At 32.4% G+C, this 19,591-nt stretch overlaps 1 protein-coding gene across 12 annotated transcripts in view; it reads right to left on the bottom strand.

Moving 5' to 3' along the window:
• Positions 1 to 14,162: 14,162 nt before the first annotated feature.
• The window catches only part of LOC122531494 (MAP7 domain-containing protein 3-like), a 19,199-nt gene continuing 13,770 nt past the window's right edge, over positions 14,163 to 19,591 (bottom strand). For 10 of the 12 annotated variants that reach the window (XM_043659465.1, XM_043659463.1, XM_043659457.1 and 7 more), the window contains 4 exons: positions 19,189 to 19,413; positions 18,660 to 18,729; positions 17,364 to 17,441; positions 14,163 to 16,882 (listed from right to left, as the gene is read on the bottom strand). In XM_043659465.1, the coding sequence (XP_043515400.1) occupies positions 15,942 to 16,882; positions 17,364 to 17,441; positions 18,660 to 18,729; positions 19,189 to 19,413 (1,314 nt within the window). In that variant the 3' untranslated portion in view covers positions 14,163 to 15,941. The remainder of the gene's footprint in view (positions 16,883 to 17,363; positions 17,442 to 18,659; positions 18,730 to 19,188; positions 19,414 to 19,591) is intronic. The other 2 variants (XM_043659461.1, XM_043659462.1) reach the window with 2 other exon arrangements.

Genomic DNA, 19,591 nt, shown 5'->3' with positions numbered 1-19,591 from the left:
GGGAAACAGACTCATCGACTCACAGATTAAATTCTCAAGCACTTAAATCCCTCGAAAAGCGTTTAAACCTGGCTGATTAACTCGAACTGGCCGGTGAAAGGCGTGCTTAAAATGCTCGTTTTAAGGTAAACCCAACTAAACTCGCCCTTCAGAAAAAACTTAAAAACTCGATCTAATCCACTGTACTGTAAAATGTAAAGAATAATGTAAGGCACTGAGGTCTATTTCTAGGCCGAAAGGCTGAGATAAAGATTGATTCATTCATTCAAAAAATAATATTTACTAATATAATAACTTAAGGGGGCAAATCATGTTACAATTTTCAAGAAGTAGGTAAAATTTGTAAATTGTTTCAGAGACAGTTACTAAGTGAAAAGTTCTAATTTTTTTCGAGATGTAAAAATCTGACTGTCCATTTTTTTTCCTTTTTTTTTCTTTTAGGGAAAAATGTTACAAAATTACGTATATTATGTATATTACAAAATGGAAGTTCAATTACTCATCTGAGTTTTTATTGATGTGAAGATAAATATGTAGCGTACAATCTTTTCTAGAAATATTAACTGTTCCGTTTAAAAAATTGAAAGTGATCTTGATAAAAAAAAGCAAAATAACATAAAACTGCAATAACATAAAACTGATTGCAATACTATATGGAAGCCATGCAACTTCTACCTTCTACATTTTTATGACATTAACAAATATTTTACGAGTCACGTTACTAGACTCACCCTGTAGAAAACTCCGGTAATGACGCTCAAATGGTCACCTGCATAAGCAACAGTGCCCAATAATTTTTACAATCCCTAGCAATAACAACAGGCACTCGAGCCAACACTCGAGAATGATCGTTTCGAGCTAGGTGAATCTCTCGAGTGGCACTCGAGAGATTCAGATTTCACGTGCATAAACAGGTCTAAACTAAGGGGCAATTGGAATGTATACAGGAAGGAAAATCGCAAGTGGTACCCAAAAGGGGACGAGAGCGGGTCGTACGTTTTCTGAGAGAAAATCTTGCGTCGGCACGTAGCGGCAATAAATAAGAAGTTGGCAGGAGCTTCAGGTGTTTGACCGGCAGGTACCGATATTGTCATGTTAATGGGGGATGGAGAAAATATCTGGTAAATGGACGGAACGTCCATTCATCGTTGGCACGTTTCACCGACGAAGCCTCGACACCTGAATCTTTCTTTCAAGAAGCTGACCAAGCTAACGAATAGCTGCTCGAGCACAGCCGTAAGTGCGTCCTTAAAAATTGAATCCGGTCGTTAATGGTAGTGGTTTCTTGTACTCTTCAAGTACTCTTCGTTTCTTGACGAGTCACGGTTACTTTGGATTTAGCATTGTTAAATAGGATTCAGCCACGCTGAATTTTTCGTCATCTGTTTATGTAAATTGCGTTTGTAACTCGAGGATAGTAAAATTGTAATCTAAACGTGAAATCTTTTTGTTCGTCTCCGGCGACAATTGGTTTATTTGGATCTTAGATACAATCTCTATAGACTCGCTGGAACATTTGATTTATTTATCAGCTTAATTGTGACTTGAAATTACTCTAAGTAGAAAGAATGTATTAATTTTTATTAGTATTTATTCCTGTTGGTTTATTTTATAACGTCTATATCAGAGTTGATCAAACTGTTTCATTTTAATAGATCTAATATTATTATTGACTATCTGTCATCCCTCGTTAATTTTCTAACACAGTAATACTATTAATATTTATTAATATTTTTAGTAGTATTACAGTACTACTAACCGAACAATTTGCCCCTGGTAATATTTAACCTGTATTCATAAATATCATTACTTGTTATTTAATATTACAACTATTGTCTCGAGAACATTCAGTATTAATTTATCAGTTCTAGTAGTATTTATTAACAAGTACTAATTTATCAGTCGTTGATACTTGTTAGTATCAATTTATTAGCTTTATTAGCATTACTTTAGTATTACTAATATTTAAACGAATTAATGTATTAGCTTTATTAGTATTACTGTAGCATTAGTATTTATTACTTTATTAGTACTACTTTACTATTACTATCTATTACTTTATTAGCTTTATTAGTATTACTGTACTATTTATTACTTTACTACTCCAGCTGTCCACTTCCAAACAACAATAACAACTTATTACTTTACGATTTTACTTTACTATCCAAAAATTACAAAGATTCAACTCTGCCACCTCACTATGACCATCCTTCAAGGACACTTTGTCAACAACCATCCCCCCCCCCCTCCCCTTTAAATGTACCTTTGCTATCCTCTTCGAGAAACCCTTGAAAATCCACTTTCTGCTCGCTTGTACCTATCCATGCTGGAGTACTCTTCTTATATCCGCCGATGGCAAACGACAGCGTGTTTCAAAGAAAGAAGAAATGGCGGCGAGGGAAACGTTCTACGTTCATTCACAAAACCGGTCACAATGGAGCTGCGGATCCCGAAGTCGTGAATGAACGTAGTACGTCTGGTAGTAGGTGGCACGACGGGTGGTCTTCGTGGAACTGCTCTTTCATCAAGGTTCCTTCTTTTTCCAGATGGACTTCTCCCTATCTTCGACGCGGTGAAATTCCATGGGGGCAAACGTGATACAAACTGTGCACGGCTCGTTAAGGATCAGCCACCGCCGTCGCCGTCGTTTAAGAAACGTTTAAGAAGTTATTCGACGCAGGCACAAGGCCAGCAGCCATTCGCTTTTCACAGATTTGGCCATTTTTTTTTTTTTCCTTTTTGGATGACATACGCGCGAACGAAGGAAGGTAAGAAAATATTTGTGGAAAATCATTTTTATCTATCAGCCCCTCGACATTTATCTCGTTTGCTTCTCTTCTTTCGTTTTACATCCACTTTTCATACACTGCACATAGCGATACTTTCTTTTTTCTTTTTTTTTTTTTTTTGATAAATTTACCGAGATTAAAGTAAAAAATTTTAGGTTCCTCCTTGTACTTAATATTGTAAAAATTATGTCAGGGTATAATTTAATGGTAGCGCGTTGACGTTTGTGTATTTGCAAGACAGAGACATAGTTTTTCTGAAAAGAAGAATGAGAAGATAAATGGATTCAGTTCAGAAAAATTATGTAACGTTAAATTCTAAGTGTGTTGCAATGTTCGAAGAAATCTATGTAGAATAAAATTTAATTTCAGTTCAGTGACATTTAATATTAGTTCAGTATAACCTCGAGGCTTTCGCTTTCTCTATTTTCAATTTTCAAACAAAGTATCCAACCACTGAGAAGATGAATTTTATCAATTATAATCTGTTTTGCGTCTCTGAGCAAATTTTCCGCAGAGAAGATACCATTCTAAACTCCAGCTGTACAGTTGGAAAAGTGAATTTTAGCAATTATAATTTTTTTGGGGGCAAATTGAAAGTCGATACAATTCCAGTGAAACAATACTTACGCGAATAAATATATCGCGGTGTTGTGGCATCGTTTCTCGTTATCACGCGTATATATCTAATCATTAATCACACGAGAACGAATGAAGAAAAGAGAAAAAAAAGAGAGAGAGAGAGAGCGGTACACATTCGTCAGCATGATCGCGTGGTCGTATCGATCGACCTGCATCGAGCGTTAACAATCGGACGAATATAGGTCGCGTGTCCATCGAATCTAAACGTTAAGATCGAAGGATCTTGTTCGTTTTTATCGAAAGTGAAATCTGATTGGACGCTCATTGGATCTTTAATTGGAGAGACGACCGGTCTCTCAAACGTAAATTTCGGCAGTTGGTAGCAATAAATTTCGCTGGAATACGATACAATAAAGTCGACAGTTTTCGTAATATATAATTTAACAAATCAGTGGCTGTCGCGTATCGACGTATCGACTCCTATTTCGAGATAACGTTACAAAGAAATCGTCATTTTCTACGGAACTTAAAAACTCGTAATCTAAACGAGATTAAACGACGTTGCGAACAAAATGTCTGAGTTTCCGTGATGCCTCGCGATTTTTGCGTGAAATGCGCGCAAAGTGAATTTCGAGATACCGAATGCTCGAGTGATTGAAATAATATTGTCTCGCTGTAATTTTTGCACTCGCGGGAAGTTCAATAATGCGTAGAACAAATAAATTTAAAAAGTGGTAAATTGAAATGCATCGATGCCACTAAATTTTATCTTATCGTCAGCTGACGATCACTCAATAATTTGTTATAAATCAGGCGTATTCGGCATCGAGGAAATTTATATTTAACCACTTGCGCTGGTAACTGATCGCGGACCATAACGAGTGACCAAACCCGTATACAATAACTCGTCGGTGTGATAGAAATTATTGAGAAGTAACAAATTTATTATTTGTTTTGTCTATTTTGTTTTACTTAAATATACTTAAAACTGAGGAAATATGAGCAATTTTGAGACAAAGAATATCGTCATTGGCCGTCGTGAATAATCAGAATAATTTCGAAGAGATGTGCCATGAAGTCAGTTCAAGTCGAAGATTTGTCATTCAAGACAAGTTAAAAACCGCTCTTGTTCCACCTAAACGATGTCTTGGTTGTCAGAAATTGTTGAAAAGCAACTGTGACCGTCCCGCTTTTTCAATTTTTCAATTGAAAATTCCCAATTCTAAATTCAAAGTCAATAATTCTTGCGATCTAGCAACCAGTTACTGACTTGAAAACTAAACGAGATCGAATAATGTACACCGCTTCAAAAAGTTTCGTTCGAAAAATCGATTAAACCATAATGTTCAGTTTCCTATATTTTCGATTCTAAATTTGGTTTCGTTGATGTAAATCTGCAGCAAAAACCCAGCAGCGTGCAGCGATAATACACCGGTGGCGTTAATACTGGCGAGTCGATTTGCATATCTGATTAGGCGGATAACGCCGGGAACCGGAAGCGAACGTTTAAGAGCAGTCACGCATATCGGTTAGGCGAATCCTTCGGTATAGAGTGGTACGCCTTGTTACACGATCGGACACGCGAGAACCGAAAGGGCCCAAGTACCAACACCTGTTGGTTTCCACCATAAATTTCGGATTAATCGTAACGCGAACGATCGCTTCCCTCTGTTTCCTCCCAACCGCGAGTCAGCGTTCAACTCGAAGCTCGCCGATCAAAAGGGAGCTTCCTAGCAAATTTCGCGATGATCGGACGTTTTCCGGAAACGAAACGATAATGTTTTACTGTTAATATTTTATTGTTATATATTTTATTTATTTTACTGATAATATTTCGCTGTTAGAAGTGACTTTTGGAGAATAGTCGAAGGTTCTTATATTTTGATCTTATATTAAATTTATATTATATTTATATTATAATATTAATATTATAATATTTTATATTATTTATGTTATAATATTAATATTATAATATTTTATATTATTTATATTATAATATTAACATTAGAATATTTTATAATATTATATTTTATATTTACCCTAGTATTTTGTAGTTTATATACATACTACTAGAATAGTAGAAGGTTCTTATATTTTGATCTTATATTAAATTTATATTATATTTTATAATTAAATTTATATTATATTTATATTATAATATTAATATTATAATATTTTATATTATTTATATTATAATATTAATATTATAATATTTTATATTATTTATGTTATAATATTAATATTATAATATTTTATATTATTTATATTATAATATTAACATTAGAATATTTTATAATATTATATTTTATATTTACCCTAGTATTTTGTATTTTATATACATACTACTAGAATAGTAGAAGGTTCTTATATTTTAATCTTATATTAAATTTATATTATATTTTATAATATTTATATTATAATATTTTATATTTACCCTAGTATTTTGTATTTTGTATACAAACTATATATTATTGTTTTATTTTCATTTATTTAGTGTTATATATTATACAATAAGATATATTTGTTTTCTTCTATTAACCCTTTTGGATTATAATTAAATTGCGAATGTTCATGCAATCTTGCGTTTTCACGAAGATAATTGAAGGAAAATGGAACCTGAGTAGGAAATTACGTGTTTTAATCGTAGAACCAAAACTATTAAACTGATCGAGATGACTCGTTCGTAATTTGATAAATTTATAGCGCAGTAAAATCAACGAACGAAATTAATTTTCTACATCTAACGAATCCACCGTTGCCTTGAACATTTTCTTTGAAATTCTCTCCCCTTAAAATCGACCCCATATAGTTAATTTTTTTTTTTTTAACGAAGTTGATAAGAGTTTGAAATATAAGGAAATTTCTCATCGACGTATAGTAAAACATTCCAGAGCTGCTTTTCATATTTCTTCGCTTAGCGTCACCTCCTTTCAATCCAGAGTATCTTCAAGCCTCAAATAATTATCCGACAGAGTCGAGCAGTTTTCAAATTTGTAGCGTTCAGTTTCGAAAGGACGTCGAAATGAAAAGCAAATTTGAAATTTCATCGTCTGATGAATCGATCCTCGCGCAGGATCCTTACCTGTACTCCTCCTCGACGTAATCCGGAGGGAACAGATGCCAGGACGCGTCGTAGCAATCGTCGTATCCGTTTGCCATTTTCTCTCCTTCAAACCCTCTTTCTGCCTCTCTCTCTCTCTCTCTCTCTCTCTTTCTCGTTTTCTAGTTTCCTCTTTGCCTCTTCTGCTTCTGTTGCGATCTAGGAAGCCCTGCCCTCTCAGCTCGAGACTCTCGTCTTCAACCTCGAAAGCGGCTGATCTTTGGCGACGAGTTCATTCGAAATGATGTTTCGGCCATTTAAATCTAAACCAAACACGATCCTCCCTTGTCCATTAATCCTTTATTTTATTTTATTTTTTTTTTTTATTTATTCTTCGCGGTTGTTCGAATTGAATTTCAATCGTTATTTCTGACAAACGTTTTTTAACTAACTGTTTTTGAACGATGCACGAAAACGATACAAGGGAGCACAGTGACACAATTATGCTAACACGTGAAAATGATCGATCTTCTTATGTTTCTACGAACGACTCGCAGGCGGATACGAACGGATCGAAATCGACGACGACGGATTTTCGAAATCGACGGCTCCGAGTAAACGAGTATACGGTGTTCTCGGTCACTGAGAACTATACGCGGATATATCGATCACCTATATATTGTATCGAAAATATGGCTACCAGATAGGAGCTCCGGCAACGTTATCTGTTTGATAACACCCTATATAGATTAGTTTGACTACTGGTAACGTCAGAGAGGCCCAAACGATATCGACTTCATCGCTGGCTCACATACAGTCCCATAGGGAAAATTTAAGCGTAGACCGAAAGAAGATCGGAGTATAGATCAGTATAGGAAAATAAAGGTAAGCAGATCGCAGATAGATAGATCAAACAGATCGAAATAATAAAACAGAGCCAAAGTACAGATCGAAATAATAAAATAAAGTTAATAAAATAATAAAATAAAATATTAGACTTAAATAAGTCGGTTTATAGATGAAATATTACACAAGATCAAGCTACAAATCAAAAGAATGAAAGCTAAAATATTCGACAGTAGTATCGGGCTAAGGTTCAAAATAAAGTGTAGATCAAATGACAAGAATAAAGATGAAATATCAGACCGTAGATTGAAATAAACTCTTAGTTATTAGACATTACTGTAATGTTTTGCGACATTAAAATGCGTCAGGTATGATTTATGACATAAATGATTTAGAAAATGGTTTATGATCGTAAATTTGAAAATAACTTTTGGAATGATAGTGTGCATAGACCTGTTAGTAAGATACGTGAAATGAAAGAGAATCTTGTTGCATTAGAAAACGAAGAACAAAATTATTGATAACTTTAGATTTGATTAATGAATAATGGAATTTTTATCGTGTTGATTTAGTAAAAAAGTAAATGAAATTTTAGGAATAATTCTAAATTTGCTATTATAATTTACCTGATCATTTTATTATTGATTCGAGTATTAGTAATAATATTCCTCGCTGTGCTATAACATTTAATTAAAAAGATTTTCAGAGTGGTGAAATATTAAGTTAGTTTCTTTTCGAATTATCATTGAATTCAATGCATTTAGAACTATGAATACAAAAGAAATGTACTTACCATTTTTAAAAAATTTATAAAGATGTATCCACAAAGTGTTTTAGTCTTTTAATCCTCAATTGACTGGTATCTTTAAGTCACAGATGATTAAGATAATAAAAAGTTAGATTAATTAAGTCACTAATTATTCCATACTACACAACAAAATCTATTATATACTATTGTACAAAAAAACGTTTCCAGTGCGTATAGCATTACAAATCACAAAATAACTCTACCTTAAATTATCACATATATATAAACATAATTTCACAATTAAAATCCTTTAGACTTAATTTAAAGTATTATAAGCTGCGACTCGATGATGCTGAAGTTTTGAGAGTTAATTACATTGAAAAACGTACTCTGCAGAACTAAATAGAAATTAACTTCAGGAAAATTGGTTTCATTCAATTCAAGTTTAAACTGAAGAAAAATCAATTTAAAACTCTTCGTCGTAGCTTGACCAAATACAATAGTTTATAATAATATTATAAATGCTCCAAATTCTTGAGGTTTCACAGAATTATAGAACATGAGCGAGGAGAACCCCAATGATGAACAATTATTAGGCGAATCTTTATAGCGCCAGCAATAAAAAGACACGTGAGACTTGGTTATACAAATTAATTAAAAATAATTAGAAATTAGACGCAAGAGTTGGAGCTCAATCTATAAAATAACAAATTGATTTGAAGAAAAAGAACCTGATACCAATGAACACCAATTTTGCTCTTCTTGATTAATATAACAAAGCAACATTCGTGAAAACATGCTCCCTTAGACATAAAGACTGGTTATCGCTAGACTATCGTCGCGTCAGGGAGGAGAAAAAAGGCCGGTTGCGAACTAGAAAAGTACGATGTAGAAGAAGAAGAAATAATAGATTGCCGTATCTTTCACGTGTGACGATTTCACGTTGATATCTCCGGCCAATGGTAGTAATCTGTATTACTGTTTCTATGCTAGCTTGACATGAAAAAGAATCCGATAGATAAACGTACGCACGTGTGAGTGCCAACAATATTTACTATCGCTGTTGTTATTTCGTAATTATGACACACGATGGCCCTTTTTTTTTATGTCAGTCGTATTCATTCCTGCAACACTCGTTCCGAATAATTTCTAGTTGATCGGAGTGATAATACTTTGTCAGTAAAAATTGACGGTCATGTGTATACGTTTCATACTTGTACTTTATGGAGATAATAATAAGCTTATATTTATTATAGTTTATATTACAATAATATTATATATTGTATAATATATACAGTAATGTTATATATTGTATAATATATACAATAGTATTATACATTATATAATATATATACTATTACAAGTTTATATTATAATAATATTATAGTAGAGAAATAATAAGTTTATACTTACTATAGTTTATATTACAATAATATTATATATTGTATAATATATGTAGTAATATTATATATTATATAATATATATACTATTACAAGTTCATATTATAATAATATTATATTATAGTAGTTTATAATAATATTATAATAATATTATAGTAGAGAAATAATAAGTGTATACTTACTATAGTTTATAATATTACAATAATATTATATATTGTATAATATATACAGTAATATTATATATTGTATAATATATACAATTAATATTAATAATGTAATATACTATTACAAGTTCATATTATAATAATATTATAGTATGACAATATAATATTTACTATTATAATATTATAGTAATACAGTGAAGCAAAATTTTGTTTCCTTCACGAACAAACGAGAAATTGTAATAATAATAAATAATATAAATAATATAGATAATTTATAAATTTTTGACAAAGGAAAGACTATAATAACAATTAACACGAAAACTCGCTGCACATAAAAAGATATAACAGAAGACATTTAATTGTGACAATCCACTGAAATTAAATTCTATAATAACTCTGAAGCAACGAAAAATTCGAATCGAACCACGTCAGAAAATCGATCGATCGTTCTCGATAATGAAAATTCCACGGTATTATCGTACGGCCGTTATCCGTACGTAGGATCGTAGAGAAACCATTCTACAAAATGATGATTCTCTTTTCCATCGGGGATCGAGGGAGTAATCTTGATAATCGTGGTGTGTGTCATCTTGTCTATAGACGATTTTAAATGTCAAGGACGCGGCACAGTTCATATTTATTGCTACAGATAACTGGCTAATTGTTGCTACTCGACTCATGCCTCGGTTTTACCTTACAATTTGTTAATGACAAGAGACCCTCGAGGTGAAGTATCAAGGCTTAACCGACAAGTGCTACCGAACAGAGGCTGCCACGAGTGCAGCTGATAAAACGAAAACCTCTTCCTTCCGTGTTTGTGCACATGCTCGTTTTGACAAGTAAACGCGTGAACAGGGGGGGAGGGAAGTATTTTATAAATTCATCATTGGAAACAAAAAGAAATTGGCAATTTTGAGAGCACTGTTTGCAATTTTGGAATTTCTCTCATTTTATTTCATCAGCAGTCTCTGTTCGGAGAGTAAAGTATAATAAACTATAATACAAATTGCTATAGTCATCTGCGACTCTGTGCAACATTCAACTTGAAGGTTGGATTCAAATGAATATTGATATTTAAATTTAATAAATTGTTAATTGTTAATTACACCAATTCCTATTTAAGCTCTGTTTTAATCGTATTCATCGAAATATTCGAATTTCCATCTAATCTGCAACTTCTTAACTTTCAACTTTTAACTTTAGAACAATTGAACGAGCGGACCCGTGACAAATTTTCAAATATCGTAAACGATACGATTAATTTCAATTTTGACTAAGGAGCATTCAAGAATAGCCACATCTGATTCCTACGGTACAGATATAATTGCAGAATATTTCACAATTGGAGTTTATCGATCATACTCGACTTGAATTTTCCTGAAATTGAGAAATATCTCGAGTTGAAATGAAACGTGAAAAATTGTTATTTGGCAAATATTTTAACAACATTTATACAATTATATATACACGTTATATACAAGTAAATAATTTGAAAAATTACTCGTCACTATGGAAATATTACAAGTCCGTTTTGCTTGGTAAATCGAGATTGGAAATATGAAAATTGGAGGATCGCAACGGAGTTAAAACGATCGATTTGCACCTATTATTGAGATTCTTAGTTGACCCACAAACACGATACAGATATAATTGCAGAATATTTCACAATTGGAGTTTATCGATCATATTCGACTTGAATTTTCCTGAAATTGAGAAATATCTCGAGTTGAAATGAAACATGAAAAATTGTTATTTGGCAAATATTTTAATAACATTTATACAATTATATATACACGTTATATACAAGTAAATAATTTGAATAATTACTCGTCACTATGGAAATATTACAAATCCGTTTTGCTTGGTAAATCGAGATTGGAAATATGAAAATTGGAGGATCGCAACAGAGTTAAAACGATCGATTTACACCTATTATTGAGATTCTTAGTTGACCCACAAACACGATCGATAGGAACGATCGCGTCACGAGCTTTCTTTCGTTCGTTTTCTAGGACAGTGTAACGCACTTATCTGTCCATCGAGCACATGCACGACATATGGGCCGTAATCTCAACTTATCGTGATTGACGATAACGGATATTTTTTTTTCTTTTCGCAAGAACGAACGCGCCGTATCTGTGTTATTAATATTACGAGCAACATAACAAACCGCGTCGTTCGGCAACATTCTTGCACGAAATGAGTGGAGAGAAAAGAGCGGAGAGAGCTTTACGATCGGTCGAGTCGAATTTATACTTATTTGTCATACCTTTTAACATCATTATGGTAATTCTTTGCATTTGCTACAGCGAAGTTCATTTCTTTTCGAATTTGTTTGAAAACTACTAGTTTAAGTAAATGTTGAAAGTTGGGAGTTTGTGGAGAAAGTATGAGAATGATTGATAATTTGGGAAATATAAATTAAGACTGTAATATACCAGGTGAAGATAAGCGTGGCGATTGAATTGCGATAAGAATCTTCAAGAATCGTAGCTCGATTTTTCTATAACGATAGGATCTGTTTCGTTGAAAATTAAATTCTTCGAAAATTAAATTCAAAACGCTAATATTCTTTCAATTAATATCAATAACCAATATTATAAAATTTGGAGATATCTAAGAGGCAAAGTAGTTTTAGCTTTTTAGTTAATAAGAACAGTTCGATTAATTTCTAAATCATTTTCAATTTATGTATTTTTCCCCATATCTCGAGAGATTAAATTAAACTGATCATGATAATGATTTCAATCTTCGGACGTAAACTAGAATTTTATTTGCTTTTATTTGCTTTTATTTGCAAAAAAAAAAAGAAAAAAAAGAGAAAGACAGTTATTGTATCTTGTAATTGATTGCACTTTTTCGCTTTTAATCTAGATTAAACTTAAAGCTGTAATCTAAAAATTAATATTTGTTATAAATAGACTGTTCTATGCCACAGTAACTACCTAACATAAGATATCAGAGTGGATATAATAAATGAAATACGAGTAATGAGCAAATCGAATAAAATGTCTGGTAGTATCCTACAAAAATCTCAAAAAAAAAAATCATTAATCGGTATTCAAATTAGCTATTAATTAAGCTGTTATAATTGTCTTTCCTTGCTGATAATTGAACGAATTATAATTATTTGAATCAGCAGAGCTTTAACAGCTCAAAAGTCAAAATACAATCTGGAACTTGGCACATTACAATCTTGTGTTATACCACCTTACGAAACACTATTAATCTTTAATGTACTAACAAAAGAATAATATATTTAAGATTTGAAAATGATACCTGAATAATCCTATGTTAGAACTATTTCAATCGATGAAAATGTTGCTTGATTCAAATTAATAGTAATTGAAATTCAAAGGTTTGCAAGACTTAAAATATGTTCCAATATATTATGTTCAATTATTGGAAAATTTGAAAAAAAAAAAAAACTTTCGTTCTTCCACTCATGTTAATTTATGTAGTTGGAGTTATCAACGTAACTTCTAAACGATTTAAGTGATATAAAACACTCGATGCTGTACGCTTGGGTCACCCAGTATGCGTCATTTTAATGTTGTATCGCACATAATAAATAAATAAATAAATATATATATATATATATATATATATATATATATATATATATATATATATATATATATATATATATATATATATAACGCAGTTCAAAATCAACAAAAATCTATTATCAAATTCACGAAATTCTGAAACGCCATCGGTTATTTTTAATCCGCGAAATGACGAAAAATCCTACCATCAATCAAAACAACTAGAGGTTACACATAGTGGGCGATTATGTCATCGTAGAATCCGTGTTCACGCGTAACATGCGACGGATGTTTCGTAAACGCAGAGGCGCCGGATTAAATATATTCATAAATTAAAGTTAAATCGTACATACACATACACATACGTATATACGTTCTTGCGCGATAGCACAGTCGCAACAGTTGATAATCGACAGGGTATTTGCGTGTCAAAGATAAAAAAGTATAATTTGCAGATAATTCGCGAATTTTCACCCGTGAGACGATTGAAACGGAGAAACAAACGGACCATGGGAAAGAATGGTTTCTGATAAAATACAAAGTAGAATTAGTTTGGAGTTTTGGTGTATTGGTAAAAGAAATTTTTATCGAGAACGTGAATCTGAGTCTCATACATTTTTAACGGGCGATAATGTCAAAATATATTAACTTTGAAAATTAATTTTGACGGATCAAAGCAACTTTGGTTACATCTTGTTATCTCAAGGGAAAGATAATATATTTTAAAATATATTATCTTTCATATCTTCTTAGAGATTTCAAAAATATTACGATCCGTGTATACAATTGTTTCTTATTTTTTAGTGATAAAAATCTACTCTGCGACGAAAAGATTGAAAAGAAAATAGAAATTATCAACGTTTTATCAACGTAACTGCTATTGCAGTAATTATTTGTAAAGATTTATTGGAAAATAATATTTACAAGGGCAGAAATATAAAATACGTTCACGTAGGATTTAATAAATATTAAATTACGTACGTGGTAGGATAATAGTAAATTATATTTCAATTATATCTGCGCTCTTTTATTAAGAATTGACACTGTGCTCGAAAAATATAAAAATATTTCTCCAAAAAGTACAAAATATCTCTCTATAATTTCTTCGCAATAATTTTACACTTTTTTTTAAATTAATTATTTACGAAAGTTTTTATGAATAATTTTAAATCGCTCGTACAAGTATTACAAATTACCGCAGAATTCTTAAATATACTGTAAAATTTAAAAGGTGATATTGCTTGAGGATCCATAGTATTTTTATTTGAATTTTAAAATCGAACAAACACAGAACAATCCTCGAAGCTGAATTTCTTCGACATATTTATCATTAATCATCATTTTTGTCTCTCTCAATTTTAATAGTTCCTCGATAATTTCTGTCTTTAATTTCTGAATTTTTCAGATTTAATAGACATCGATTTTCGAAACTTCAGGGGCTACGGAATATTCTACACACTCCGTTTACATTTCACGCTCTGAAAACCGGAATTTCGTTTCTAACAATCATCATTCGATAACTTTTCTTTTCTTCGTTTCAAGAGTAATCTTTGATGTTTCGTGAATTACCAACTATTTTTATATTTTTGTGTACTTGCAAATTTCTTTCTTTCAAAAATAATCCTGTCGTGTTTAAAAATATCACCGCCTTTTAATATAGTTTTTGTTTATTTTACAAAAGTAAGTTTCAAAATTACTTTGTTAAAAGATGGTAATATTTGACCGTTTTCCCTTTCGATTTCATTTTTATAGCTTATCGTAAATGGAAAATTACAATCGCGATAAATGGTTACAGGAATTATCTGCAAAGCGAATAGTTCAGACACTTTTTGCTCAATGTGGCCAGAATCGCTCGACCATTATCTCCTATTATCTGCCAGAATTTTCTTTTTTTATCGTTTGTCGCGATACTCGATCGTCTCGAAGCCTTCGTAGCCATCACTCTGTTTCCTAACGATATTTTCATTTTTAAAAAAACTAAAAAAGCAGGAATTTTTTAAAGTTACGCAGCTCAGAATAGATTAAACAAGGTAAGAATTCTCGAGTTAATTTCTATAAAAGAAAATGAGACAAGTTTCCTTTTGTTCAGGGAATTCAACGTTTAAAAGAATCGGGATATCTTTCACTTTAAGTTTCTTTTTATAGCAGGGCAGAGAAATTTCGAATAGTAATCAAATGATTAAATTGATAAAATAGAATTGCTGAAATTTTTTTAATTTTGACAACACTCACGATAATTATGCAGAATCAATTGTTAACTTGACGAATTAGAGTTGTTGAAATTTTGAATACTGGTTTGACGTTCATTCAGTACTTACGTATAAGTAATTATCTTTTACAAATAATTATTAATCTTGAATTATTCAATTGACAAGTTAGAATTATTGAAATTTCGTTAATATCGGTAGCACTCGAAATAATTTTCTCTAATCGTCAGTTCCCCTAATTAATCCCTCTAATTATCAATTTGATAAATTTGAATCGCTGAAATTTCAAGCACTAAAGTTGAGTAAAAAAATTTCTACTAGCAAATATTAGCAAATGCAAATTCTTAAATATTGTACAACTGGATAGGTTGTTGAAATTTCAAAAACTAATCTAAATATTTAGATTTAAGCAACCAAGAATTCGTTTTTATCAATAATGTGATCGCTGAAAAAAAAAGAAAGAAATAAGGAAATCAAAAAAAAAAAAAAGAATCGTAGAATTTAAGATGTAATGAGGATTCTTCCTTTCAGTTTTCTTTTTCTACTGTTCCTGTTTTGAAGGAACGTTGAACGAGAGAACAGTGCTTCCATCTAGGCTGAGTTTCCAAACTAATAAGGCTTACTTGCTGTCTCTGTAACGTCCATATTTCTTTTTGTTATTCTTCTTTTCTGGAAAATTTGCAGAGTTTACTCTTGTACGCGCAGCAGTTTCTGTTGATGTGCAAGCTTCTGATGATGTGCCAGGAATTGACTGTGGAGCCTGTTTTTCGATGACTGCTTCAGTCATTACTTCTGGTGTAACTTCTAATATCACTTCTGGTGTAACTTCTAATGTCACTTCTGGTGTAACTTCTGATGTCACTTCTGGCGTAACTTCTGATGTCACTTCTGGTGTAACTTCTGATGTCACTTTTGGTGTAACTTCTGATTTAACTTCTGGTGTAACTTCTGATGTCACTTCTGGTGTAATTTTTAGTGTTACTTCTGATTCAACTTCTGGTGTAATTTCTGATGTCACTTCTGGTGTAACTTCTGATGTCACTTCTGGTGTAACTTTTGGTGTTACTTCTGATTCAACTTCTGGTGTAATTTCTGATGTCACTTCTGGTGTAATTTTTGATGTCACTTCTGGTGTAACTTCTGATGTCACTTTTGGTGTAACTTTTGATGTCACTTCTGGTGTAACTTCTGGTGTCATTCCTGAGTTAACTTCTGGTATTACTTCTGATTCAACTTCTGATGTCGCTTCTGGTGTAACTTCTGGTGTAACTTCTGATGTCGCTTCTGGTGTAACTTCTGGTGTAACTTTTGATGTCGCTTCTGGTGTAACTTCTGGTGTTACTTCTGATTCAACTTCTGATGTCTCTTCTAGTATAACTTCTGGTGTAACTTTTGATGTTATTTCTGGTGTAATTTCTGATGTAATTTCTGGTGTTACTTCTGGTGTCATTCCTGAGTTAACTTCTGGTGTTACTTCTGTTTTAACTTCTCCTGCCTTGGGTTTTGGCACAATTTTTACTACAATTGTTGGTATTTTCCACTCTCCCTCTAGTGTCGAATCTAGTAACAATACTCAGAGTGAAAATGTGGATGAAAATTTATAATTTCAATATAAAATATAATTCATGTGTAGTTTTGAATGTAAATGTTCATATGTTCAATGTCAAATGTTCATAGATGTTAAATGTCAAAACATTTATCCTTTTGTTCGATTGTAAGAGATTCTAATTCTGATTATTGCTTTTCTAACTTAACTTGACAATTTATTAAAAGTTCGAGTTAAAATTTAACTAAAAATGAATTGATGGTTGCTACAAATAATATATTACACGATAAGGCAATGACAAGAATCGTTATAAAAAATAATTTGCAACATGTAGGAGTATGAACATACACGCAATAGATATTTATACATACAGCCTGAAAAAAAATTGATAAAAATACATATCACGATGTATTTATAGACTTAAAAAACATGAGATGTTAAAGAAACATTGAAAACAAGAATTAAAATGCAAGTAAAATAAAATAGTTCAAATACCTTTGTCCGTTTCATCCGTGGAATTTATTTGGCCATTGATGGAATCTTCATCTACCGAATAGGATGTTTCTTGTGGTTCTAAAAAGACGAAAAATTCTTTGTCTGACTTCCCAGGAAAATGATCGATCAAATTAAATCATCATATCACACGTTACTGACATTGAATACGAGACTGAAGAGGACAAAACAAATGGCACTTAACTTGTTAAACGGAATTTCTTGGGATTTCTTCTTTAAATACGAACACAGAGTGAAAAACTTACGGGAGAAGCTTAACTTAATGCAAGCTGCGACTACTTGTGAATTCTCCTTTGCAAACCTTTTTGTAAAGAAAAATTATCGACTGAAATGAGTTTCAAACGGTAATTTCAAAGAGAAATTTTCTTCGCGGTTAATTCGAAAAATTAACCCTTCGTACGATTAATACGAAAAATTAACAATCGTATGAAGCCTCTATAAGTCGAATTTTTTTTGTCAACTTTGTTACGCTAGAAATAATCAATGTAATCGAAATGATCACTTCATAATTATATTCGGAGAAATCTTACAGATTTGCAGATTCCTCGCACTCCAATTGATCTGTTACGATTTTAATCTCTTGCGCTGGAATGACGTGCCACGCACGTCGAGAATTTGTTTGTTCCAAAATTGTATGTAATATTTCCTCGGTTTTAAGTATGTTTAAGTAAAACAAAATAGGCAGGAAAAAATGGTAAATTTATTACTTCTCAATAATTTTTATCCAGTGACATCGTACCGACGAGTTCAATGGAGAAAGAAAGCGACGAATTATTGTCTACGGTTTGGTCACTCGTTATGGTCCGCAATCGGTTACCAGTTGCAAGTAGTTAAACTAGTATCAGTGTTGCGCTTCAATTCTGGTGTAAAACCTGCTTTAGTTGATGAAACGATAAAGCTCCACCACAATTCGAAGCTCCTTCCTTTCTCTCGTGATTCAAATCATTGAAATTTGATCGTACGAGGATTTAGTTTTAGATCTCTCGCGTTTTCGGCAAGTTCTACACGAGAAACGATTCCCATCTGACACTCGGACGCCACAGATTGTTGAAAAATGATCCACGAAACATTTCATTGTGATTCAGCACGAAATGCATCTTTATTCTAATGAATTGTCAAGTTATTCGGTGAAAAATTAGTCGGAATCCTTGACTCATCGGCCGGAAGAGTGGTTCACCGAGACGATTGGCACGGTGAACCACCCGGGCAACCGATGTCCCCGTTAAATATCGTGTCAGTCTTCGTCGAATTCCATTGCCGACAAATACACGGACTCACCCGAACTGTCCACTTCCTGTTCCATGTTTTTCTTCGCCTTCTCGACGTTCTTCGAACTCGAACCCTGCAACTTTTCACGAAAACATCGCCGTGTTAAACGATCGATCAAAGAAAAATGCGAGAGGAGATCGACTGTAGGATATGCAATATTTACAAGGTGATTCGAGCGATGGAAAAGTTGCTTTTCAAGTGAAAAAACACCAAACAAATATATATATATATATATATCACTGCGTCGACCTGCGCATCGACAAATCGTTTTTTTTTTTTAAATATGGAAGCCGATAATTAAAAAGTTAAACTAGAAACCGATATTTAGAGGAAAAGGAAAAGATTGTACAACATATTTAAAAATTATCGAGATTCAGAAACAAAATAGATTAGAATAAGTATACAATCCGATTCTAATTCTACACGCGACTTCACACAACTGGACTAGAAGTGTGATTTGTCAAATTGTTTTTACATCAACGTCAAGCACGAGATACAGAGCGATTACAGGACTATTATTTTTATATATTACGTTTACCACATTTCTAATAGTGTACACTGGCCGATTCAGTTTCTCATCTTCGATCTTCTCTCTGCTCTCGATCAATGCTCTAGCCTCCCGCCGAAGTTTCTTCAATTCTGCTAGAGACACATCTTCCTCCCCGTTTTCGCTGCTCTCCGTGCTGCTTGTGGTATAATCGACAGGCTGAAAATTCACCAAACATGTCCGACCAAACGTCAAGCCAGAAAATGTCCTCTTTCGCTAAGAATTGCAGAAAATTATCAGAAACAATTGACATCGTTGTTGTTTCCGTCTCGAAATACCGTTTTTTCGAAAAAATGTGCTCTCAAATCTATCGTTTTTCACATTGTTTCGGGGGCAATAACCCTCGATCAACTATACACCGTTCTTTTTTTTTTTTTTTTTTTTTTTTTTTTTT

The sequence above is a fragment of the Frieseomelitta varia genome, unplaced genomic scaffold (assembly GCF_011392965.1).
Source record: "Frieseomelitta varia isolate USP_RPSP 00005682 unplaced genomic scaffold, Fvar_1.2 scaffold_402, whole genome shotgun sequence".
Taxonomy (NCBI): domain Eukaryota; kingdom Metazoa; phylum Arthropoda; class Insecta; order Hymenoptera; family Apidae; genus Frieseomelitta; species Frieseomelitta varia.
Note: the sequence above shows the minus strand (reverse complement) of the source record. Positions and strands in the feature narration are given on the sequence as shown.